The sequence below is a fragment of the Hydra vulgaris genome, chromosome 01 (assembly GCF_038396675.1).
Source record: "Hydra vulgaris chromosome 01, alternate assembly HydraT2T_AEP".
Lineage (NCBI taxonomy): Eukaryota > Metazoa > Cnidaria > Hydrozoa > Anthoathecata > Hydridae > Hydra > Hydra vulgaris.
In genome coordinates this window covers 25,159,611-25,186,380 of record NC_088920.1, presented here as the reverse complement: position 1 = coordinate 25,186,380, position 26,770 = coordinate 25,159,611, and the positions used below count along the sequence as shown (strand labels likewise).

Here is a 26,770-nt window from a genome sequence, read left to right as displayed (position 1 = left end):
TTAATTATATATATATATATATATATATATATATATATATATATATATATATATATATGTTGCAATCTTGTAGTTGATCTTGAATCTGATCTCACTTCTATAACAGATTGGGGTTGTATTGGCTTGTGAACTTTAACCCCAACAAAGCTCAGTTATTTACTGCAAACAATCACAATGATGTCAACATTCCTAAATTAATGAATGGCCTCACCCTCTCATTAATTCTTCTTTTTTATGTCTTCTTGGACTATCAAACACCACTGACCTCTCATGGAAATCATATGAACAATCGATTGCAAAGGTAGAATCTGAAAAGATTGCTTCTTTTTATTGGGCTCCCTATTATCTTACTCCTGATTCCATTCTCTACCTCTTATTTGTCCCTGTATGAAATACTAATATATGTCATGTTTGAGCTGGTTCTTCTAATGATGCTCTTTCTCTTCTAGACGAGATACAAAAGTGCATTTAAGTTTAGTTGGACCTACTTTATTTGCCAAACTTGAGCTTCTCTCCCATTATCATAAAAATACATCTCTTTCTTTTCTAAAAACACTATCATGGTCGCTGCTCAAAGAAGCTATCAACTTTACTTCCTTCTACCAAAACTCATTTTCGCTTGACTTGTCATTCAGCCCCCTTTACTAAGTCCCAGCATGCTCTTTTTGTTCATTTTTATTATTCATCAGTTTTTTTCCCTTTTTGTAGACTTCTTTTTATTATTTATTATTACTTTTATTCTTTTACTTTATTCTTTGTTTTCTAGTAACTGTCAACTTAACAGTGTTTGCTTGCAGCCTTGTCAGGAATGAATTAGATTAAAAAAAAAGAAAAAAAAGAATCGTTAATGGTTTAAAAAAAAATTGATTATTATTTTATTAGTTTTATAAAAAATCATTCTTTAAATTCATGTAAATATAATTCCATACTTAACGGGTGATGTGGAAGTTATCGGACAAAATAAAAATGCAATAACTTATTTATATATAAAAAAACAAACTACTATTATATTTTTTTTAAATAAAGCATTTATCTTTTAATAAAAATATATTATTTTTTATATGAAAAAACATCACCATCTGCTTGAGGCACATTTGGGGGATTGGATTCTTTATCAACATAATAGACATATTGGTCCATCCAATTTAGAGAATCTTTAGAATAATGAGAACTTGCTAAATCTGGCCAAAATAAATAGTTAAAGTCTCCATGATACTTGTGAATAAATGGAAGAAGTCGTTTTTCTAAACATTCATTAATATAGATTGATGAATTGATCGCTACAGCCTTGGAAGTGCAAAACAATGGCTCGGACATACCACGGTCAGATATGGCTATCCACATTAATAATTTTTTTGGAAATTTCTCTTTTCCTATAAAACGAACACTTTCTGGGCATGTCTTTTTGTTGTTTGTGTAGTATCCAGAATTTCCAGGCATGTTGTCCCCTGCAAAACAAAAGTATTTTTCGTCATCGATGACTAGAAGCGATTTTGTGTTATAGAGTTGGTTAACTAGTTTCCTGCTTTTTTTCTTTGCCTTTATTTGTTGTTCTATAGTGTATTTTGGAGTCTTTTCACGTTTTCTATATTTAATATTCATTTGTTTTAACTGACGACCAATTGTCGATTGATTTACACCGACTTTAATACCTATTTTTCTCTGACTGACCCCTTTTTGGTTGTTGACAAGTCTCGTTAATTCGTCTTTCTTTTCTCTAGTCCAGGATGTCGGACGACCAGGGTGCTTTCTATCAGAAAACGATTGAAAAGTTTCAAGTCTTTTTAGGTTATCATATATTGTACTTGGAGCAAATCTTTCCTTTTCAAAATGATTTACGATTTTTTTTTTTTTATATATTAGGTTTATTTACAAAAAACATTTTTAGTCGCTTTCGATAAAATTCTCGTTCAGCTGCATTTAACCTCATTTTACCACAAAAACTGATTATTATGCTCAAATAATAATCAGATTTTGTGATAAAATCAAAGATAAGCCACAAAAACTAATTATTATGCTCAAATAATGAAATTAGGATTTGTGCGATAAATTCCGCATCACCCGTTATATAAATAATATAAGTATGCAACATTGATAAAGTCCACCACTATAATTATATTTGTAAAACTATAATTATAAAACACTATAATTATAGTTGTAAAAAGTATGGGTTAAAACACTATAAATATACAGATTAAAACACTATAGTTATAAATATATAAATATACTAAAACACGAAAATTATAGTCGTAAATAGTATGGGTTGAGAAAAATGACATTTTTTATGTGTTTATTTGCTTTTATTTAATGTTGTACTTTATTAATATTAGAATTTATAAGTTGTAAAAGTTTTAGTTTGGGTGCATTAGTTTAAGTGCCCATACTGGTCAAACGGTATGAGAATGCATCTGGGTCCTGCACTGGTTCATTTCTGGTCTGTTTTTTTTTTTTTTTTTTTTTTTATAAAAGAAGTTCCAATTAGAATTTTAAAATTTTGATTTTTTTCTTTAATTTGCAAATATAAAAATACAGGAACCAAATTTAAACAGGTAACAACATTACCAGCTCATTATACAATAACCAATTGTTTTAATGCTGAAGGAAACTTTACAATGCAATGACAAAGTTGCATTAAAACCCTTTTATCAAAAATCCTCAAAGTGAAAAAAAATGTTTAAGTTTAACAAATTTAAAATTTAATATATTTTATTAACTATCAAAGTTATTAAGGTAATTAATTTAAATACATTATATAAATTCAATCATTAAATTTATTTAATACATTTAAAAAAATTTGATAACATCGGACTAAAAAAATAATCAATACAAAATAACTAAACAAATTGAACTTGTACTTTGAAAGGGATACAAGTTGTTATTGACATGTGTCTTGTTAAAATATAAAATTTTTACCTAAAAATAATAAAAAGTATAAAAGTATAGATTGATTTGTTACAATTCATTTGTTTACATATACTAAACTCAATAGTGAATAAAAAGTATACTAAATATGAAATAAATAATCAGGGATGTGGAGTCGTAAAAAAAAAGTACTGACTCCAACTCCAATCGTTGAAATTTTCCAGAGTGTGACTCCAACTCTGACTCCAAAACAAAATTTTTGAAAAATTCTTTGAATTCTTTAAAATATTACGCGATAATTAAAAAAGTTTTTTTTAGCCAAATTTATAAAAAGTTTTTTGATAGTTTAATATGAATATAAGGTTAATTGAATATTTTGTACATGCACTTGCAATACCGAGAAGTTTTACTATTGGAGTCGGAGTCATGATTTTGTTTAGTGACTCCGACTCAGCTAAAAATGTCGCGACTCTAACTCCACAGCCCTGTAAATAATATTAGTATAACATAACTATTTATTTTAATATAGTAAACAAAAATTTATATAGTAAATTTATTTAAAAATATTTTTAATAGAAAGAAAAATATTAAAACATTCAGAAATATTTTAAAATATGTTTTAGAATAATGTTTTGGACAGATTGGGGACGTAATCCGCAAATTGGATCTGCAAATATGGATGGCTCAAACCCCATCTCAATTATAATAGATGATATTAAATGGCCAAATGGCCTTGCTATTGATTATGATGAAAACAGATTGTATTGGGCTGATGCTCATACTGATAAAATTGAATCATCTGACTTAGATGGAAGGAATCGAAAAGTAAATGATATACATTGTATTTTTTTGTGATTTTCTTTTCGTCTGATTTTCCACTTTATTTCCAAATTGACTTCTTTCGCCAAACAAAATATATTTTTATAAGAAAGCAATAAATGTTATTATAAAATATAATTAACATTTATTACATTCTTATAAAATATATGAGTATAAAATTATTAAATTTGTAAAATTTTGTTTTTTGTTTTTAAATATTTTAATTAAAATAATAACTAAAACCTTTTAATGTAATTTTCAAATTTTATATTTTCAATGAGGTTGCTTTTTGTTTTTCTTAAAATTAGTGAAAAACCTAAATGATTGCGCTGTTTTTCTTAATTAAGATGTTTTGTTGCATCAGGAATCTTTGTAACTTTTTTTAAAAATTATTTTCAGTTCTTTAATTTAATTCTATAAATAGGTTCCATGAAAATATTGAAATTTAGAGGTTTAATATTTGAAGTAAATAGGTGTGCCCTGAAAATATAACCTCTATATGAAAATGTATATTTTAGCATATTAAGCATTTGGTTTGTTTTAGAGCAGAATTAACTAACTTAACTCAATTTGAATACCAAGGTCACTTTCATAATAAATTTTTTTTGTTTATGTTTATATAATATTTTGTATCTGAATTTGAACAGCCAATATGCATAATTTTCCATTTATCTACTATTGCCAACTATTGCCATTTTGATGTGTACTCAGTAATTTTTTTGTAAATCTAAATTACTGAGTATAAATGACATCATTGACATTATGATGTCTAATTGACTTAAAATAGTAGTTTTGTCAATATTTAATTGAAATTTGGTTGTATTGGATAGTATGTTATTTTTATCAATTCTAGCAAGTAACTTTGTGTCGTCTATGTACAACTTTGAGATTAATTTCTAGTTATCAACATAGACATTTATAAATATAATGAACAAAATAGGTCCAATAACAGATTTTCTAGAGATTTTCAAATAATCTTCAGTAGATAATTAGCACTAAAGGCCTTTCAAATAATCATCAGTAGATGATTATTTGAAAGGCCTCTAGTGCTAACAGTTTTAATATATATAAAAAATATTTTGTATTGGTAATTTTGTTTGGTAATTATATTGTTTTCAATAAAAACATTGTGAGAAAAAAGAATTACTGGATTTTCTATTTGTTTCACTGTTCTGACTATTTTTGAATTTATATGTATATATATATATATATATATATATATATATATATATATATATATATATATATATATATATATATATATATATATGTATGTATGTATACCCCTAACCGATACCCCAAGAAAATGGGGTATCGGTTTGTTCATTTTCTCCTCATTGCATCAAAATATGCAAACACAGCTTGTGATGCATGGATGACAATGCAACCTGGTTCCACAATGTCTATTTACAGTATACCTGTTTTTGTGGGTAACTCATTACCATTAGCATGTACCTCTAATAATATCAAGGTTGTTTTTGCAAAAACAGGAATTTTCCCACTAAATGTTAACATTTTGTGAACACAATTTTATGCCAGCCTATACAACAGATAGACCTACACTGAAACAAGACTGTGCTGTGGAAAGTACAGTGCTAAATATAAGTAATGTAACTGATATTGACTTAACAATATCAGAGAATGACATGTTAGAAGCTGGTTGCTCAAAAGATACAGAACCACATCATGATATTTCATATTCAAGCAATAATGATGTACACAATGCATCTACAAAGTCAACTGTAGTTCTATTCTGAAGAGAGAAAACAAACAAAAAAATTAAATAAAGATAATGATAAGATAAGTAAAAGATCAACTAGTAGTAGGAAGTATGCACTTAATGGGAAAAAGTTTTATCTATGCTAATAGCTCTGTAGAAAAGGAGTGTTTTTGTTTGATTTGTGTTGGAATGTTTACTAAAAGGAAACCAGAAGAAGTCTGGGTTTAATGCACCCAATGTTACCTTTGGGCTCACGAGTCATGCATAATCGAAAACTCTTTGTTTTTCATTTGCAATAATTGCTGCTAGCTGATTTGAAACTCAATTAGTTGAAAAATTCATATAATAAAACAATATACGTTTTAATTCTTATTATACAACCATAAATTGGGAACACTGTTTTTTGTTTTCACTTTTTTCACTTTTTATACTTTTTAATTATATTTACTCTTTTGCTTAAAATGTTACAATGACTTGATCCAAAAGTTTGATGATATTGATAAAAGTATATTTCAGCTATGATTCCTTTTAAAAAAAAGGGGTGGGGGTTATAATTTTATTGGAATACATATAAATAGGATCTCAAACTTCAATTTTTATTATTATAAGTCAACTTACCCCATGAGTATAAGCAACTTACCCAGTGGAAGGGTAAGTTAGTGCAATTTTTTTTTGAGGGTCCCAAGAATTTTTTTTTGTAAATTAATGTAACCTTTATAAGTTACCCAAAATCATACTCTTTGAGACTACACTTTAATATTTTCAAAAAAATGTGAGTCAACTAGCCCTGGTCTCCCCTATATGTCCACATTTAAACTTTTTACTTTACTATCCAGCTAGCCTAAGAATAATTTATGTGTGGCTTACCTTAATATCACACCCAGTGGTGTAAGATTGTATTCATTGCAGTATCGAACATCTAATGATACAGTATATACTTTTACTAAATGTAGTAAAAAGTCTACTGGATGACAATTCAAAATATGCATCACTAATAATGTTTAATTTTATTACTAATGATGCATGTTTTTTTTTTATTTTATCTTTATTTAAAAAAAGAAATTTCTATTTTTTAAACAAAACAAAAAAAATTCTACCTGTTCAATCTTGAGTTTAACATTAAACACAGAGTAATAAAAATAATTGTTGTCAAAACAATTTTTAAAGATAATTTATTTATATACTGTTTTGAAGAATTCACAATCCCACATAGTTGTGATTAAAAACAACAGAAAGATTTAAAGAAATTATTGGATAATGGAGAATGCCAATAACTGCAAAACAAAACAAAAGAACAAAAAGCAAAATACAATCTTTATGTACAATAACCTAATGTTATATGCAATAACCTTAAGTTTCATGCAATAACCTAATGTTACAGGCAATAACCTAATGTTACATGCAATAACCTAATGTTACATGCAATAACCTGGTGTTACATGCAATAACCTAATTAACCTAATGTTACATGCAATAACCTGATGTTACATGCAATAACCTAATATTGCATGCAATAACCTAATGTTCCATGCAATAACGTAATGCTACAAGCAGTCTTTATGTACAATAATCAATTTATGTATAATAACCTAACATTACACCACTGAAAGCCAGTTTCCTCATACTGTAGATAATGAATTGGTTGTCTCACATCATTTTATACTATTTAAAAAAAAAAGTTTTTTACTTGTAATATTAAAGTTTAGTTATTATATGGTATTAGATATTATTAAATACAATAAATGAATTAAATTTTTACTTTAGGTTGTAACAACAGATGTTTTTCATCCTTATTCAATCACAATTTTTAAAAATTACATTTTTTGGGATGACTGGGTTAAACGCTCTATTTTAAAGATAGATAAAAAAAATTCTGCAAGTCCAGAAATTATTATCCAATCGGTTTTTAATGGAATGGATGTGAAAGCTTTCTGGCCAGAAAAACAAGCTAAGGGTAATACTTTTATTAGATTTTTTTTTTCATCTACAAACTTTTAATCTCTTTCTTAGAAGATATGGTTGCAGAAATTTAGGCTTTAATCTCCTGCATATCAGCAAAGTTATGTAAACCCTAATATATTTTAGAATTAAAATACCAATCTGAGTGACTTTGGTCAGTTTTTCTGTTTTAGTTTTTTTGACCTATGAGCCATACCTAATGCACAGATTAACCTTTGTATCATAATAGTTGTATGTATTTTAATGGTTTACGTATATTAATAATTGTAGGTATCTTAATGGTTGTATATATGTATTCATATTATATAAAATATGCATCAAGTATCTTGTATCAGACATAAGAATCTAGTTTTGAATGTTTGTGTGTTGCAGTGCTGAATGCTTACTTGAATTTTCACAGCCATTTCCATCTATGAACAGCCATGTCTATCTATGATTGGCTATGTCTATCTAGGAGTATTTTTTAAGTTGTAATTTTGTTTATCTTTATAGATACTAACCCATGTGATTATGCCAATTGTAAATTCTTTTGTTTACCTATTGGTAAATATCCATACTATCGCTGTACTTGTCCTGGTAATCTCATTGACAATGGAAATGATAATTGCACATGCCCTGGTTCTGAGATGTATGAGAATGGAGAATGCAAAGCAAGTATGTTGGTTTATATATTGAATTAATGTTTTATTAAAAAAATAATCCAAAACTTTAGTGTACTCATTATTGAAGAAAATTAGTATTTTAAAATAGAGTTAAACCTTTTTAAATAAAAAAATACCTTTCTACAATATTTTATTTATTTACAAATGTTTATACAAGATAATAACTTATTCACCATTTGAACACTGTTTTTTAACTAATGTTCTAAGATATAATAAATTTCTTATAATCGAAAGATCATTTTAACATAATAGATTTTTATTAAATCAATATTAAATTTTGAAAAATTTCATATTATAAAAAAGTAAATAGTTTATCCTGTTGTTTATAAAGAGTTGAATAAAGCTTGAATAAAGTGAAAAATAAATTTAAACTTAGAAAACTAAATTTAGAGATGAGAAAAAGAAAGTGAAAATGTTGAGGAGGAAAAAAAAGTTCAAATTGAGAGGAGCGTTTTTTTTTCTCAATAAAATGCATAAGCAGCTACACATTCATTTGTTTATCTTTCTCCTAAAAATTGTGTGGCAAACATGTCATGATTAATGTAGACAACACATTAATTAAGAAAATGTGTATTTTATAAAAGGCAGTTCTTTATAAGGCCTGAGTCTGGTATGTCCATCATACCAGACTCAGGCCTTATAATATTAAACATCATTGTTAAACAGTTGAAACAGAAACAATGTTGATAATATGTAGTTCACAGCTGCATGTGTATTTTGTTCTCATTTTTCTTTAAGCTAAATGCTATAAAAATGCTATAAATTTAACTCCGCTTTATACATTTTATATCATTATTACAATAATGGTCTATTGGGGCGTTGTTTTGCATAATAAATAGTAGGAAAATTTCTTAATTTCATTTGCAAGATTGAAGGTAAGTTTCTACATTTCATTTCTGCACAAAATTTATTTTGCTTCAAAAGTTTATTTTTACTCGCAGAAAAAATAAGTTTTTTATTGCTAAAAACAGCCTACATTATTTTCCATATATATTTAACTTTCCATATATATTTAACCAGTTTCCAGTTTTCTTATTTTCACAAAATAGGCTGTACATTTACAAAAGCGGTTTTGTTGAAAACTTGTTAGTTTATTTTAATTTCTCTGTTTTCTTTCAAGTATAAAAACTCAATTTGTTATAAACAAATTTTTGTTAAATAGAAATCTGGCACACAGTGATATCAGTAAAAGAAATGTTGCATTAAGATTAACTCCTTTCACCTGTTTTTTTTTTTTTCCATATTGTTTTTTGCTTAAAAAAAACATTTTTGTATTTGGAACTAAAATATGTTTAGTAGTTGGTATATCAGGCCTTGTTACGAGATTTTGCTGCTAACAAAAACACTTAACGCATTTCAAAGTAGCTCAACTCAGCAAATATATTTTGTATTGCTAGAAGTTAAGTTGTGTCACTTGCTTTCAAGTACCACATTGTAATTAAAGTTATTTTCTTATCACTTTAAAAGTCATTCAGTTTTTTTTTCTCACTATAACAAAAGTTACAAAAAAAATCCAAGTTTTTATTTGAAAATTCATTTTTAACATTTTTTTAAATTTCATTTTGAAAAAAATATTTTTTTCATAAAACGTAACATAATATTTGTTTATTTTCTTATAATTTTACGGTTGGTTTTTGGTTATTTTATCAACTGTTAATAAATTTTTTCTTAACTATTGTATGAACTCTTTTTAATAATGTTTTTAAACAATAAAGAGTTCTATCAGTTACTGATTCGTTACACAAATATGTAATCCTGATCATAGTTTACTGATACATTACATAATTTGTTATACGAATATGCATTCGTATCATAATTTATTTTCATAATTTTTTCATGTCCCATTTATGTATCGTAATGCGGCTGTACTTATTGCTCCTTTGGTATTGGCCAGGATATTCTCTTGATTAAGAGCATATACATTACAAAAGATTTTTACAACATATATAATTCCATTCTCTACAGCAGTTTCTGTACAAAAAACTTCGGAAAGATTCCATTTTTCAAAAGTTTTCAAAGTTTTTATTCAAAATGTTGTTCATTTGATTATGTATTTAAAAAAAGTTGGAATGGTTGAATGATTTGTTTAAATCCTTAGTAAATATGAAACCCCTTATAAAGAAAATTAGTATGTTGTAAGGAAATGAAAATAAGTAACATTAGCTAGAATTTATTTTGCTTTATTATAAACACGTTTCCATTATCTTTTTTTAAAAAGCAATTCTAGCCAAGAAACAAATTTAATGCACATTAAATGATAGGCAGCCTTTCTAAGTGCAATAACACTGAACAACAAAAAAAAAATTTTTCTTTTGTATCTTAAGCATATTTATTCAAATTATAATAACTTTGGGCTGAGAAAAAAGTAAATGACAACAAAAAAATTTTTATTGGATCTAGTTTCTGAGATATACAATAGCAATAAATTTTTATTTCAGTTAATTTGCAACAGAGCAAGATGATATATAATTTACATATTCTAACAATATTTAAAATACATTTTTTTTTTTTTATTACAGATATATTCTAACAGTTTTAAACAAAAAAAATCATGATCATCAAGCTAATAGGTGTAAAGATGATTATGGGGTATCCTCATGAGATCATGATCTTTTTGCTTTCCTTTTGTAGACTAGTTCTGGAGCATTCATATATACAACCAACCGTAATCTGCAAACATAGCCTCATTCCAACGACCTTGATATCTTTGTTTCATTACAGAAATAACTTAGTGAAACCTTTCCCCAAGGTCATCACTAACAGCTCCACAACTGGGGGGGAAGAAGTCTAGGTGTGAGGGAAGGAAACAAATCTTGATGGACATGTTACATCCAAGTTTATGGTATTTATGCAGAAGTGCTGTTACCAATTGAAAGTAGTTATCATCTCTTTTTTTGCCTAAAAATCCACAAATCACTCCCTTAAGAGCTTCCCAAGTTTCCTTTTCTTGCCCCTTCAAAACTTCGTCAAATGCAGGATCCTTCATAAGTTGACATATTTGTGGCCCAACAAAAATACCCTCTTTAACTTTTGCATCACTTGTTTTTGGAAACTTGTTTCTTAACTACCTAAAAGCCTGTTCTTTTTTGTTCATACCTTTGACAAAATTTTTTTATTAAACTCAACTTAATATGTAATGGTGGAAATAGAGCATCTTTTGGATCCACGAGAAGGTTTAGTAATAACATTTTGTGAACTTCTGTCTCTACTGTCCCACATACACAAAAAGCAGCAGCATTTAGTATATCCTAATTGCATTCCTAAAAGTATAGCAATTACTTTTAGATCACCTCAAGTTTTTCAATTGTATTCATTGTAATTAATTAAGTTGAGGAGAATTTTCATGTTTATATAAGTCTCTTTCATGTGAACTGCACAACCAATAAGAACAGAAGAAAGACAGTTTCCGTTGTGCAGTAATACAGCTTTCAAGCTTAGCTTAGATGAGGCTATGAATATTCTCTATTCAGTTAGATCAAAGCTCAAGTTAAGACAACGTATTAATCTAAAGACATCAATGCAAAACAAGAAAGCAGCTTTTGCTGCCATTTTTTGTAATGTTAAGGCTTGACATCAAATCGGAGAAGGTTCCATTGCTTTAGTCCTGACCCTAGAAGTTCTGTCTTTTTCTGAGACAAGTTCAGATCTCGAACAAGATCACTTAGTTCTGTTTGACTTAATCTGTGTAACACAACATCTGTTAACACAAAGTCAGGATCATTTGATTTGAAAGGATTGTTTCCTTCTTTTTCTTCTATTTATACTTCATTTCTGCTTTCATTTTCTACTTCTAACTCACTTTGTGGTAGAGTAGGAACTGGTAAACTATCAGTATGTGAAAGAGGTCAAGTGGCAGATGGAAGATTCGGATATTTAACTGTTCCTATTTTCCTAATATGATATTTTTGAATTCAGCATGTGAAAATACATAAGAAATAACTAATTTTGGTTCAGAAACAAAATCACTGTTGGGTAGTGTAATTATTGTACTTTAAATATAATTAAATAGCCACATATGTCTTTAATTTTTTCCTGAATGAGGAAATAAATTTTTTCTCTCCATATTGTTATTAACTAAAATGTTACTTAGTTAATAACAATGCTCTCATTACCAAAAAAACATCCTAATATCATCATAATTACAGAGAAAACATTTTTATAAATAGGAAAAAATTGATTATGCTAAATATTAGCGTGTTTTTCTAAAGTATTTGATTTAAACATATTTCTGTAAACCTTTCTATAAATATCATTAATAATAGGTAATTTTAGTTGAAATACTCGAGTAACAGAATCTGGACTATCATTTGCAATCTAACCGGCAGTGCCGGGGTTCAGTGCACAGCAACAGTGCAATGCAACCTAATCCGATGACACAGGGGGGGATATGTACCTCCTCCCCCGCCCAACTACCACTTTTTATTTAGAGGCCCTTTTTTAAAGAAATTGACCTATAAATTGACAATTTTTTTTTCATATAAGGGAATGTGTCAAGGCCCGCACCCCCTCCCCATACCCACTTATAATTATAGTTTCATATTATTTTACAGTTTTAATCAGTGCTTAAACAAAGCAAAAAATTTATCAACAAATTTTTTTGAAGAACTTGACTAGTAAATATTCGTCTACTGCTCATAAACTAGTTCATCAATTCTGATCGATGTTCTTTCTAAGATCAATCTAAACAATTAATGATAATGGAAAACGTATGCATAAAAGAAACTTTGTCACTAAAAAATCACTTTTTATTTTAATTGGTAAATATTCAAAAAAAAATTTAAACAACTAAATTCTCTTCCCAACAGGTCCAGCCAGAAGGGTGATTTTACGAATGAAATGAAAAAATTTTAGAAATGAATTCTTCAAAAGTGCTTTTATATATGAGGGGGAGGGGACAACCAACCCCTTCCCATACAACTCATGAAATCGCACCTGGGTCTTGACAATTGATGATGAAGAAATATTTTAATAAACAGCTCATCATTAGTACTTTCTTAAAGGGATGAAGAAAAAAATTTGTTTTAAAACTATAAATAAACAAAAATCATTACATGTAAAATGAACATTACTTATGAATGAAAGTTTATAAACTTATGAAATATAAAACTTAAAATTAAATATGATGAAAAGTAAAATATATAATATATATGTATATATTATATATTTAAATATGACAATAGGTGTAACCGTATAGTTGTGATCATGACATTTCCACTGAATAAGATTTAAAAATAAGCAATAAGCTAATATTTTTATATACGTCTATCTTTGGTTGCGTACTGTTTTGACAGCTTTTAGCCGCACAATATCTGGAGAGTTTAAGCTAACTTTCATGCTGTAGTTGCATTATTAAATGCCAAAACGCTAGCAAAAATAACTTAGTTTAAAAAATAATTCAGAAAAATTTTTTTAGACATTTCTATTAAAAGGGATACTATAATAGTTTTGAAAAAAGTTCAATAAAAATTTATAAACAAAGAAAAACGTTAAGTTAAAATCATACTCTACGAATATCTTATTTTACATCATATTGCAATTGTAAAAATTTGAATTAATTCTAAAATAAAAATTTTTAAGAACAACTAAACCATAAATAAACTAGCTAAAACTGTGCAATATTTTAATGTGTCTGTGTCTAATATCAAAGAAAGGCTACAGCAACATTTTTTCCAGTAGATAAAAAAATACATTAGCAAAAAAGATTTCTTGTGACACTTCCCTTACATTACAGAAAAAAGCCAGACAAAAAATTGTCTGCTCTTAGTACAACAATAAGAAAATAATGTCATATTTATTATATAATTTCATTATTAACACAAGTATTACACATTTATTATATTTCTCTATTAACATGCATCCGGCACATGCAAGGTGAAAATTTTTTTTACCTCGTTTGTGTTCTGTCAACTTTTCTAGATATAAAAATCGCTCCTAAGATTATCGTATACATCTGGGACACAAACAACAGTCGAATACATCTGGGACACAAACAACATTATGCTTAATTATTGTTGTTTTTCTCTCCTAGGCAGAATGTTTTTCATACATATGAACAGCCCCTTAGAACAATGTTATATATTCGTTTTGCAAATTTTAATTTGCCAAAGGAATATATAACAACAATTCTATAATTCTCTCTTTAATTCTCTCAACAATTTTTCTTGTTTTTTAATTGTTCTACCAACTGTGAAAAATATTTACAAATTTATATTCATCGATAAATTTTATGTTTCATAGTATTATTTCTCGGTGTTCAAAAATTATGATCATATAAAGTTCAAACCCCCCTCAATTTGAGGCGGTTACAAATTTAATACGGCCATAATTTTTGAACGTTGAGAGATAATACTATGAAACTTTGTTCAATACTTTGAAAAATCTGTCCCTGATCTGTTCACTGAATGCGCAAATAGACACTCCACTTTTTAAAACTTTTCAAAAATAAAATTTAAGTTTTCAAAATTATTTTAGCTATTTGATAATTTTCGGAAGTTTTTACAAAATCCGAAAAGAAGTTTTTTTATCGATAACGTTTTAGTCAGGGGGTGTGAGTCATAAAAAAAAAAGTATCAACTTCGATACTTTTTTTTTTTATGACTGCAATCGTTGAAATTTTCAGAGTACAACTCTGTCTCCAAAGCAAAATTTTTGAAAAATTCTTTAAAAAATATCACGCAATAGTTAAAAAATTTTTTTTTGCCAAATATATGAAAAGTTCTTTGAAGGTTAAATATTTTGTACATGCATGTGCAATACCGAGAAGGTTTACTATTGGAGTTGGAGTCTTGATTTTGTTAAGCAACTCTGACTCCTCTAAAGATGTCGCAAATCTCTGACTCCACAGCTATGGTTTTAATTGAAATTTTTTTTAAATTGTTTTTTCAAAAATGAACCTTAGTAAAAATACAAAAAATATTTAAAAATGTGAATTTTTTAGGCTCTGTATCTTATAGTCTATTAGGATAATAATATCAAGTCTGTTATCTATCAATATATGACCAAAAACCCAATCAAATTTCTGGTGCTTAAAAGAATGCTTAGATAATGATTTTATTTTGATTCTGTACAATCAATTTTAAAACATTTTTTTTCTATTTGCCAAAAATATGTTTGTATTATTTGTTTAGGAACAACTTGTGCAGATAATCAGTTTAAATGTAAAAATGGAAACTGCATTCCAATAGGTTGGAAATGTGATAAAGATAATGATTGCTCTGATGGATCAGATGAAGATAAAGCTATCTGTGGTAAAATTTTCAGCCAAACTACTTACTCTTTTAACTGTGTATATTTATGTAAAATAGTTGTTATATATATATATATATATATATATATATATATATATATATATATATATATATATATATATATATATATATATTATATATATATATATATTATATATATATATATATTATATATATAATATATATATATATATATATGTATGTATATATATATATATATATATATATATATATATATATATATATATATATATATATATATGTATATATATATATATATATATATATATATATAGAGAGAGAGAGAGAGAGAGAGAGAGAGAGAGAGAGAGAGAGAGAGAGAGAGAGAGAGAGAGAGAGAGAGAGAGAGAGAAAGAGAGAGTCTCCTTTGAAAACAACAACAAGCTAATTATTTTCTGTAAATCATTTTTACAATAGTTCTAATAATAATAATAAGTTAATCTTTTAAGGTCATTTCTAATACATATATTATAAACATAAAACATCAGGTTGAAGAAGATTATATTAATTTATTCTGTTATAAACTGTTTTAAATAGTTATATTCAAATAGTTAATAGGTATTTCAAGTCCTAATTGTTGGAGCCTTTTTTTCAATCTGTTGTTATGCTAGCTATAATTATTTTAATAAAAGTAAAATAACTAAAAAATTATAAGATAACAAAATTAATACAAATTATAGTAATAGTAATAATATATATGTTTACAATAATAGTCATGAAAAAAAATAACAATAATAAATATTATAGTTCCAAGCATACTATTATTTGTAATAATAAGTTAATGATTCATAGGATGGTGTCACTCATACAAAAGTCTAAGAAAAGGAGTGACCTCAATTTTAAAATATAATATAAGTAATTATAAGTACAAAAACGTACATTAAAACACATAGAACATAAATAGATAGATTAAAACACATAGAAAATAAGTTAAAATAAAATAAACATGTAGAAATCATAATTTACAGGTATAATAATAAAAAAAGGAAAAAATTAACAAACAAAAAAATGATAATAAAGATGAGAAAATTATAAGTTTTGACTTAATGTTTAATGAAATTATAAATATTTTAATCATGATATAATGTCTAAAAGTTAGAATAAAATGTTAAAATGAATTTTAAAATTGATTTTGTTTAAGATGAAGTAAAGGTATTCAAAGTTGTAGTTTTTTGAACTTATTCAAAATGCATACAAGGCTCCTGTTCTGTTCACAGATGCATTGATAGGCAACAGAATGCTTACCATACTTCTGAGTTTTATAAGATGGTACTTATAGTTTTTCATTATATATATTTTTAGAGGAGTATGAATGTATTTGATACTTTCTGAGAAAAAGTTTGTAATGGAAGATGGTGAAGAAGAATTGTGAAAAAGAGGGTAAAGAAGTAATGGTAAAGAAGATGGTAAAAAGTAATGGTAAAGAAGATTGGTAAAGAAGTAATGGGAAAGAAAATGGTAAATCTTAATAGTCATAAATCATAGTCACAAGCAAAAAGAAGATTAGCAAACTTTATTTACGCTGGAAAGAAGACTTTACTAAAACCGGAAAGGTTGGAATGTTAAGTTTTTGAAGAACTCTGATGTATCTGATTTAAATAACTGGAAGTATATTATTCTAAAGGATTAATGCTGAGACAATAGCAAATTGTTAATGTAATTTTTTTCAATTATTGTTGTCAAGTTTGGGGTCAAGTTTCTAACTTGACCCCAAACTTTACAACAATAACTAAGATAAAAATAAAGCATTGTAAATATTTTTAAGTGTAACTTTATTTAATGACAAATTATTGAAAAGCATATACCCTTAGCTTGAAATGAAATTTTTTTTGCATAACTCATCAATGTAAAAGTTCAACACATCATAATATTTAATAACTCTAGAAGGATATAACTGTTTATTATTAGTTTTGATTTTAATTTCAACATACTCATAGAAATAATTTTATTTCAGAGACTAAAAAAGAAGTTCAGTTTTTTAGGTGTTAAGACATTAGGTTAGCTTTTAACTAGTTTAAATTAAGATCTAAACCTTTTAGATCTTAATTTAAACTTTTACATTAAGGATTTTTACATAAAGAAACGATTTGTTGAAATGCAAGAGATTTGTATATCAGCGAACAACTGACAAGAAGTGAACAGAATTGGCTAGGTTGTTAATGTAAAAAAAAAACAACACTACAAAAGAAATGCTTAGAGAACAGCATTTCAACATCCAATCCTACAACTTTTAGAGCAATTCTAAATTTGTTTAGCAAGAACAAGATACATTTCTGTTTGTCTTGACTTTAATCCAAAATATAGATCTATTGAAGCCATTGATTTAAAACACCAAACTAAATAAATCATCTATTAATGGCTAAATAATGTCGACTGCAGATTTTCTTAACTTAGATATCTGTATGAATACTTTCCAAGTTAAGGTTATCTATATTGTCATAAGTTTTAAAGGTTAGGAATTAAGCTAAATGTCAACACGCTCAGGATTCATTTTTTTTAATTCTAGACCTTCGTTTTTTTGTTTTTTTTTATTATAGATCTTTTAATTAAGTAGAAACAGTGGTGATTACGCCATCTTTTATGGCTACGACCGACAAAGTAAAGCTTAACATTGGATTTAATTCTTATAAATAAAATTGCCAAAAAAGATTTTTTTTAAAATTGATCTATGGGAAGGGTTCCCACAATTTGACTGAAAAAAAAGATCAAAAACAGCCTAAAAATGAACCTTGGGCCCATTTTGCGAATTGATAGAGTGGTCCAAATGTGATAGAATTTTTATTTTAGTAATATCAAGGGTGGTGCACCATATGAAAAGCAATGTTAGTTGAAATTTTAATAAGTCATTTCTTTGAAACACCCTAATATAAACACCCAAATAGAAGAGCAAGCGCTCTTACATACTAAATTTAGTTATTTAGTATGGTGTGGATTTAATCGCACTCCATACTAAATTTAGTTATTTAGTATTGTGTGGATTTAATTGTGTTAGTTATTTAGCATGGTGTAAATTGAGTTGTCCGGCATTTGTTTATATCTGTGAATATATATATATTTATATATATATATATATATATATATATATATATATATACACGCAAGAGTTAATGAGTGCACGAGCTATAAATAGCCCGTCTAAATCCGTCTTTGCGGGCTATGTGGGCCGCACGCATAGATAGTCTTGCACAGGCTTTTTTGAAAAATTAAAATTATTACGTTTTGATAAAAAAATTTTTAATTCTAATTTTTTTATTTAAAATTTTATTTTGTTGATTCTTCATGCTAGGTATAGTAAAAATTTTAATTGTTATAATAAATGTTTTTTTAGCGATAAAAAGACAAAAAAAACAACTTGCACAAAACTTGCACGTTTTTTTAAAAATAACTTTTTATATTTAATTTTTATTTAATAATTTAGTAATTAATTAAATAAGAAATAAAAAATAATGTTCAAATGTTAAGATATAATCAATCATTCTAATATAACAGCAATATATAAAAAATTGTTATACATCAAATAGTTGTTTTATAAAAATGAATGATCTTAATTATTTTATTATAAAAGATCATTCATTTTTCTTCTTCTTTGTGAATGAAAATGTCATCATATATAAAAATTTCTACAATCGCTTTATTAGCAAATAGGAGAGTGACAAATCATTTAAAAAGACTTTGGTAATTAAACTTCGAATAGTTGGGTACTTGTAAAGTTGAGATAATAGTTTTTCAAAGTTACACTGCAGTTTTTATCTTTCGCTTGAAGTTATTAGTGTGCGCTCTACTTAGTGAGTTTTTGTTATTATGTTTTTGTTTTGGTTTTGTTTCTCGATTTTTAATCAGACTTTATTCTTTTATTCTCCAGTTTTATCAGTTTTATAATCAGATTTTTGTTGAGTCAGATATAGTCCAAATATAGTCAAACCAATAATTTGCAAGTAAGGCAAAAAAAGGCAGAAAAACAATTTTCGCACACATCACGTTTCTTTATTCAAGCATGTTGCGGTTTCCTTAAAAATTTTTGCAATGACTGTAGCAATTTTGCAAGATCTATTTGGGTATTAATATATTGTCTTATTAAAATAATGGAATAAAATATAACATTTTTTATTGCCCTTCTTTAGTTGATTCATTAAATAGTTGATTAAATTAAATTTTAAAAATTTAACCTCTTTTACAATTGTTTTTCAACTGTTTTAAACTAAAGTTTTAACTATCGTTTATCTATCGTTTAACTATCGTACTATCGTTTCCTTTCAGTTTTAACTATCGTTTCCTTTCAGTTTTAACTATCGTTTCCTTTCAGTTTTAACTATCGTTTCCTTTCAGTTTTAACTATCGTTTCCTTTCAGTTTTAACTATCGTTTCCTTTCAGTTTTAACTATCGTTTCCTTTCAGTTTTAACTATCGTTTCCTTTCAGTTTTAACTATCGTTTCCTTTCAGTTTACTATCATACTCTTTTATGAACTCGTAATTGATTTTATATTCATTTTGAAAATTAGGAGAAAATATGTTATGTTGATGTGATATGTAAGTTAAAACTTGAGGTAATCTAATTTTTAATTTCTATGAGACTTTGTACAAATATTTAAGATTCTGTTATATATACTACTTAAATATATTCTTATATAATATAGGCGTTTTTATGAATAGAACTAATAGAAGGGTATTAAATGCAGTATTATTTTATATATCAAGTTTATTGCTGTAAAATATGCTGTTAAATATAGAGCAAGTATAAAAACGAAAATAAAATATAAAGAAATTTTTATCATACAAAAGGAATATATTTATTTATAAATATTCATTTTAAATAAACTAGCCCAAATATCTTTATTTCAAAATCGAACACAGTTTCTTCACTTTCACTCGTATCACTTTCACAATATTAGCATATTAGATAAAATGCCGCCTTTTTCAAAAAAAAAAAAAAACAAGAAAGTTAAAGCGGAAGTATGCAGGGAAATATGCACTACTTTAAACAACTTTAAAGTAAGACAAACTAGTTTATCAATCAATTAAACAAAATGTGTGATTATACAAAAAAAAAATTGTCTATTATCTAACAGTTCTTATTGTATAAATTTCCAAATTTCCAATGAACACTGAAAACCTGGACTATTATGTTAAATTCTTTTGCAACACATGCATATTTTGCCTGCTTTTTAATATACTAATTATTTACCGTTAAACATAACACAGAATAATACGGAACAGTTATAGCTGTTTGAAATAACTTGTTTGATTTTTATTTTTTATTTTTACATCAAAAAGTTCAAAACAATTTTTTTCATAATTTTTTTAGCATATCCTGAAAGAAATAATTTCGTTTTTTAACTAGTAAAACAAACAGTTTTACAAAATTATAATATTTGAGATGTTTTTAAAAGAAAAACATAAAACAAACTAAGTTAAAAAATAAAAATATTTAACCTAATTTTTAACAAAAATTTTTATTTTGCAAGGGCTTTATTTCGCCTGTGTAAACTGATTTGCACGGGTATGGAGGCGGGCACAAGCTATTCCTGCCAAAGCCTGTATATATATATATATATATATATATATATATATATATATATATATATATATATATATATATATATATATATATATATATATATATATATATATATATATATATATGTATATATATATGTATATATATATATATATAAATATATATATATTATATATATATATATGTATATATATATATATATATATATATATATATATATATATATATATATATATATATATATATATATGTATATCTGTATATATATATATATATATATATATGTATATATATGTATATCTGTATATATATTTATTCTGTTTGGCAACAGATTTACCAAAATTGTTTTTAAAAATCATATTTAAATCACATGTGTGTTAGTAAGTTTTAAAGTGTGTAAAATAAATTACATTAGGAGTAAATGCACTCCATACTGAATTTAGTTATTTAGTATGGTGTAGATTTAATTGTGTTAGTTATTTAGCGCAGCCTAAATTGAGTTGTCCTGTGTGCACTTTATTTTTTTATAGTTTTCATTAATAAATGATCTTTCTTTTTTACTTTCTGATCACATTTTTTTTTTTTTTTTAAAAAAAGGTGCTGTAGAATGCAGTGGTGACCGATTTTTGTGTGATGGGCGTTGTTTATTAAGTTCATGGCGTTGTGATGGAGAAAATGATTGTATTGATGGCAGCGATGAAAAATTTTGCAGTATATATTTTTTTTACATCTGAAAATTTTAAAATAAATCTTATTTTTATTATTTTAACAACAATGTTTTTTTGAAAAAGCTTTATTTGATTGTTGTGTATCTTTCTTTTTCTGAAAGCACAACGATTGTTGCTGTATCTTTTTTTTCTTTTCTCTTTTTATTCCAAATATTCCTTTTATGTAAGTTGGCATTTATTCAAATCACTTTCACTTTTCTACTTAAAACATTTTTGTTTGTTTTTTTCAGTCCTTTGTTCATCGGTTGCAAATAGATACTTATAATTAAAAAACTTTATAACTGATTTTAATTTAAAATAAATTTAAGAAACAAAAATTACACACTTTAAAAATTTATAGCTAATAACTGCACAGAAGATGGCAAGCACTTTTTGTGCCCAAACAAGCGATGTATACCTATCAGTTGGCTTTGTGATAGAGATAACGACTGTCCTGATGGTTCTGATGAATCATCTGAAAGATGCTCATTCACTACTCAGACACCATTTACTCGTAAGTTAGAAAAATTTTTAGTTTTCTTTTAATAATCTTTAGTTTGTTATTAAAAAAAAAAAAGAATTGTATGATAAATGATTATTGTTTATTCATAGAATCTAAAGTTTGTCAATTAAATCAATTTCGTTGCACAAATGGTAATTGCATATCTTTTTACTCAAGATGCAATGGAATAGATGACTGTGGAGATAACTCTGATGAGTTTAATTGTAGTAAGTAAAATGTGTTGATGATGACGATGATGATGATGATGCTGCTGCTGCTGCTGATGATGATGATGATGATGATGATGATGATGATGATGATGATGATGATGATGATGATGATGATGATGATGATGATGATGATGATGATGATGATGATGATGATGATGATGATGATGATGATGATGATGATGATGATGATGATGATGATGATGATGATGATGATGATGATGATGATGATGTCACCATGTATATAATTAATATTTTTTGATAGTTTGACCACAACTGTTTAAATATTTTGATAAAATACTAGAAAATTAGAAAAGACAATATATTAAATATATTAGAAAATTCTGTCCCTCAGTACAAAATATCCATGTATATATATATATATATATATATATATATATATATATATATATATATATATATATATATATATGTACATATATATATATATATATATATATATATATATATATATATATATATATATATACATATATATATATATATATATATATATATATATATATATATATATATATATATATATATATATATATATATATATATATATATATATATATAAAAACACAATCAAAAGTTTGGAACAGTTTTTAAATTTGAGAAAAATTTAGAAGATTTGTTTGAAAATTAATTTTTACATTCAAAATTTTGAGTATTAAAGTTATATGTAGGTAATTTATTTCTTAAACCACTAAATTTGTTTCATTCATAATTTGTTGTTATTTTAGAGAAAAATTAAATTATGGTTTATGGGAAAAACTAATGAATTAACAACAGAAAAACATGCTCAGATTAGTATTTTGCATGAAAAAGGATCGACATTGACTGCTATTGCTGCATATTTTAATATACAGTAGCATGCTAAAGTTTAGAAACAACAACTTTTTTTCAGTTTTTAATGCATAACTTTTCACAAACTTTCATAAATAAGCTGAAATTTTTACCAAATGTGCTCTATATTATTTCAATTTAAAATGCAAACTACATAAGTTGTAAAATTTAATGGTTAATTAACATTTAATAGTTTTTTTGAAAAAGCTTCCATGCAAAAGTTTAGAAACAACTGAATTTGATTAATATTCATTTAAAAAAAGCTGAAACTTTTACTAAAAATCACAAAATAACATTTTTTTAACAATAAAATAGTTTTAATAAAACACTTAGTATTTGATGACATATCTGTTTGCCTTTAAAACAGCATCACAGAGATGAGGCATTGAATCTACTAATTTAATGAGAACATTCCAAGAAATATACCAATATTCATTAATCAATGCAAATAAATGTCTTTGTTGGTTAATTTTCTACCAGCTAATTGCTGGTCAATGTACTCCTAAAGATGCTCAATAGGATTGAGATCTGGGCTCTGTGAAGGCTATTCAAGAACTTTGATTTTTTGTGATTTTAAATATTTTTTAACAGATCTAGCATATTGCTTTGGATCATTATCTTGTTGTAAGATCCATTTGGAAGTTTTTTTATGCTTTGCATGTGGCAGCATAACATTCTTTATGATGTCTAAATAAACTCTCTGATCCATAATACCTTCTATGTGATGAATGGGACCCACATTGTCAAGACTAAAACATCCCCAAACCATAAAATTTCCTCTTCCATGTTTAACAGTGAGTAACTGAATTTTGGATAAAATCTGTCTTCTACCATATATAACATACCAAGTTCTGTCACTACTAAATAGCATAAACTTGATTCATCAGAAAAAAAGACTTTTGACTAGTCTTTAACTGACCAACTAATATGATCTTTTGCAAATTTTATTCTGGTTTTTTAATTTCTTGCAGATTTTAGCGGTTTCTTAACTGGACGACAGCCATTACAGATTATTTTGTCATAATTGGCGTTTAGTTATATTGATGCTACAGTTGTGCCATGAAACTGATTTACAACTTTTGTTGTTTGTATTTTAAATTGAAATAATATAGAGCACATTTGGTAAAAATTCCAGCTTATTTTAGCAAGTTTGTGAAAAGTTATGCAGTAAAAACTGAAAAAAAGTTGGTTTTTCTAAACTTTTGCACACTACTGTAACACCTACTTCATCACAAAAACATTAACAATATTATATCAGGGCTTGTGATGAAGAAAATCGTCAAGCGTGTTATATTGAGCTCGTAAAATTAGAATATGTTTTCATCGAGCGTGATTATCTGCGTTCGAGATAACGTCGGCGAGCGCGATCATGAAAATTGCTGAAGGCAATGCTCATAAAAAGCTTTTTATTTTTTATATTTTTTTTTTATTTGTTACATAATTCTTTCGTCAAAAAATGTTTGAATTAGTATCACACTCATGAAACTACTTCAACGAAATAGATTTTTATACTTCCAAACTTCTTGTATATTGTCAGATTACGATTTTATTTTTAACTATTTATGTTATAAAAAAATAATATCAAACAAAAACCCAACTTCTTATTGATTTAGTATTGAAGTATAATTTAGTGACTTAGTTTTGCTTCGTTATTTTGATATATGTATTTTAAAATGTTACACTGTAAACTTAATTAATGGTTAATGGTTTTTATATTTCTTGATATTTTTTATTCAAATTAATTATTTAATTTTTTTCTAAAATTTCTTTTTTAAATTACGTTTTTTTTATCTTAAAATAATAACACAAGAATAATTTGAAATAATAATAAATAAGAATAATAACTTTCCATTTAATAAATGTTGACATCATTACTTTGTTTCCTTTTCGAATGTCCTTGATTGCAAACATTCTAAACAACGGAATCGTTTCAAATTTGAATTAAAACAAATAATAGTTAATAAAAAACCTATACTATGAACAAAAACTAATTTTAAAAATTACTCTATTATTATTATTTATTTTTATTATAAACGATGTGTGGAATATTACAAACAATAAATCAAATAAATCTTACTTGATATTTTCACAATATTAAAAATACTCTGCAGTTTCAATTTTCTTATAATGGTTTTCTAATTTTCTATTCTTATTTTATTTGCGCATTTTTGTATTCACATTGCGTTTCCACGTGAATATTCCATTATTGAAATTAGTGACTATTAACGACTTCAAACTGCTCATTCATTACGTTAGTGCAAAAGAGAACGACGTAGTGCTTTTTATATTAGTGCTTTGGTAATAGAATATCTTTAATAAAAGATCTTTTTTAAATATTTTATGAAAATAAAAAAATAATCCCGAACTATTGGACGAGCGTTATTTTATACTCTCGTTATAAGCTGAACGAGCGTTGTTTATCGCGCATAGATAGTTTGAAAATACTGTTTACGGGAGCGTTTTACGAGCGGAGCGCGATTGCGCTCGCTTCATCACAAACCCTGTTATATAAATGGTGATTTAAAAAGCAAAACCCAAATTATAGGACCAAAGATGACCAATCAAAGGGCAGAAAACCGCATTATAAAACTGTTGTATAACGGGTGATGCGGAAGTTATCGGACAAAATAAAAACGTCAATAACTTATTTATAAATAAAAAAACAAACTACTATTATATTTTTTTAAAATAAAGCATTTATCTTTTAATAAAAATATATTATTTTTTATATGAAAAAACACCACCATCTGCAATTGATCTCAATTTTGCTCTGACGCCTTTCATATGCGACTGTAAAAATTTTAAATCAATTTCTTGTAGTTTTAGCTTAATGCGATCAATCAAAACTTGCTCTGTTGAAGCTTGCCAATCTCCCTCGTAAACCTTCTGTGCCAAATGTCCCCAAAAATTTTCAATTGGTCGTGCTTGAGGCACATTTGGGGGATTGGATTCTTTATCAGCGTAATAGACATATTGGTCCATCCAATTTAGAGAATCTTTAGAATAATCAGAACTTGCTAAATCTGGCCAAAATAAATAGTTAAAGTCTCCGTGATACTTGTGAATAAATGGAAGGAGTTGTTTTTCTAAACATTCATTAATATAGATTGATGAATTGATCGCTACAGCCTTGGAAGTGTGAAACAATGGCTCAGACATACCACAGTCAGATATGGCTATCCACATTGATAATTTTTTTGGAAATTTCTCTTTTCCTATAAAACGAACACTTTCTGGGCATGTCTTTTTGTTGGTTGTGTAGTATCCAGAATTTACAGGTATGTTGTCCCCTGCAAAACAAAAGTATTTTTCGTCATCGATGACTAGAAGCGAGTTGGTTAACTAGTTTCCTGCTTCTTTTCTTTGCCTTTATTTGTTGTTCTATAGTGTATTTTGGAGTCTTTTCACGTTTTCTATATTTAATAATCATTTTTTTTAACTGAAGACCAATTGTCGATTGATTTACACCGAATTTAATACCTATTTTTCTCTGACTGACCCCTTTTCGATTGTTGACAAGTCTCGTTAGTTCAGCTTTCTTTTCTCTAGTCCAGGATGTCGGACGACCAGGGTGCTTTCTATCAGAAAACGATTGAAAAGTTTCAAGTCTTTTTAGGTTATCATATATTGTACTTCGAGCAAATCCTTCTTTTTCAAAATGATTTACGATTGTTTT

General features: G+C 26.4%; 1 protein-coding gene across 2 annotated transcripts in view; it reads left to right on the top strand.

Moving 5' to 3' along the window:
• The window catches only part of LOC100198483 (sortilin-related receptor), a 94,468-nt gene that overhangs the window by 39,271 nt on the left and 28,427 nt on the right, over positions 1-26,770 (top strand). For both annotated transcript variants that reach the window (XM_065787753.1, XM_065787754.1), the window contains exons 18-24: positions 3,486-3,687; positions 7,166-7,355; positions 7,853-8,014; positions 15,150-15,269; positions 21,404-21,517; positions 21,875-22,027; positions 22,126-22,242. In XM_065787753.1, coding sequence (XP_065643825.1) covers positions 3,486-3,687; positions 7,166-7,355; positions 7,853-8,014; positions 15,150-15,269; positions 21,404-21,517; positions 21,875-22,027; positions 22,126-22,242 — 1,058 coding nt within the window. The remainder of the gene's footprint in view (positions 1-3,485; positions 3,688-7,165; positions 7,356-7,852; positions 8,015-15,149; positions 15,270-21,403; positions 21,518-21,874; positions 22,028-22,125; positions 22,243-26,770) is intronic.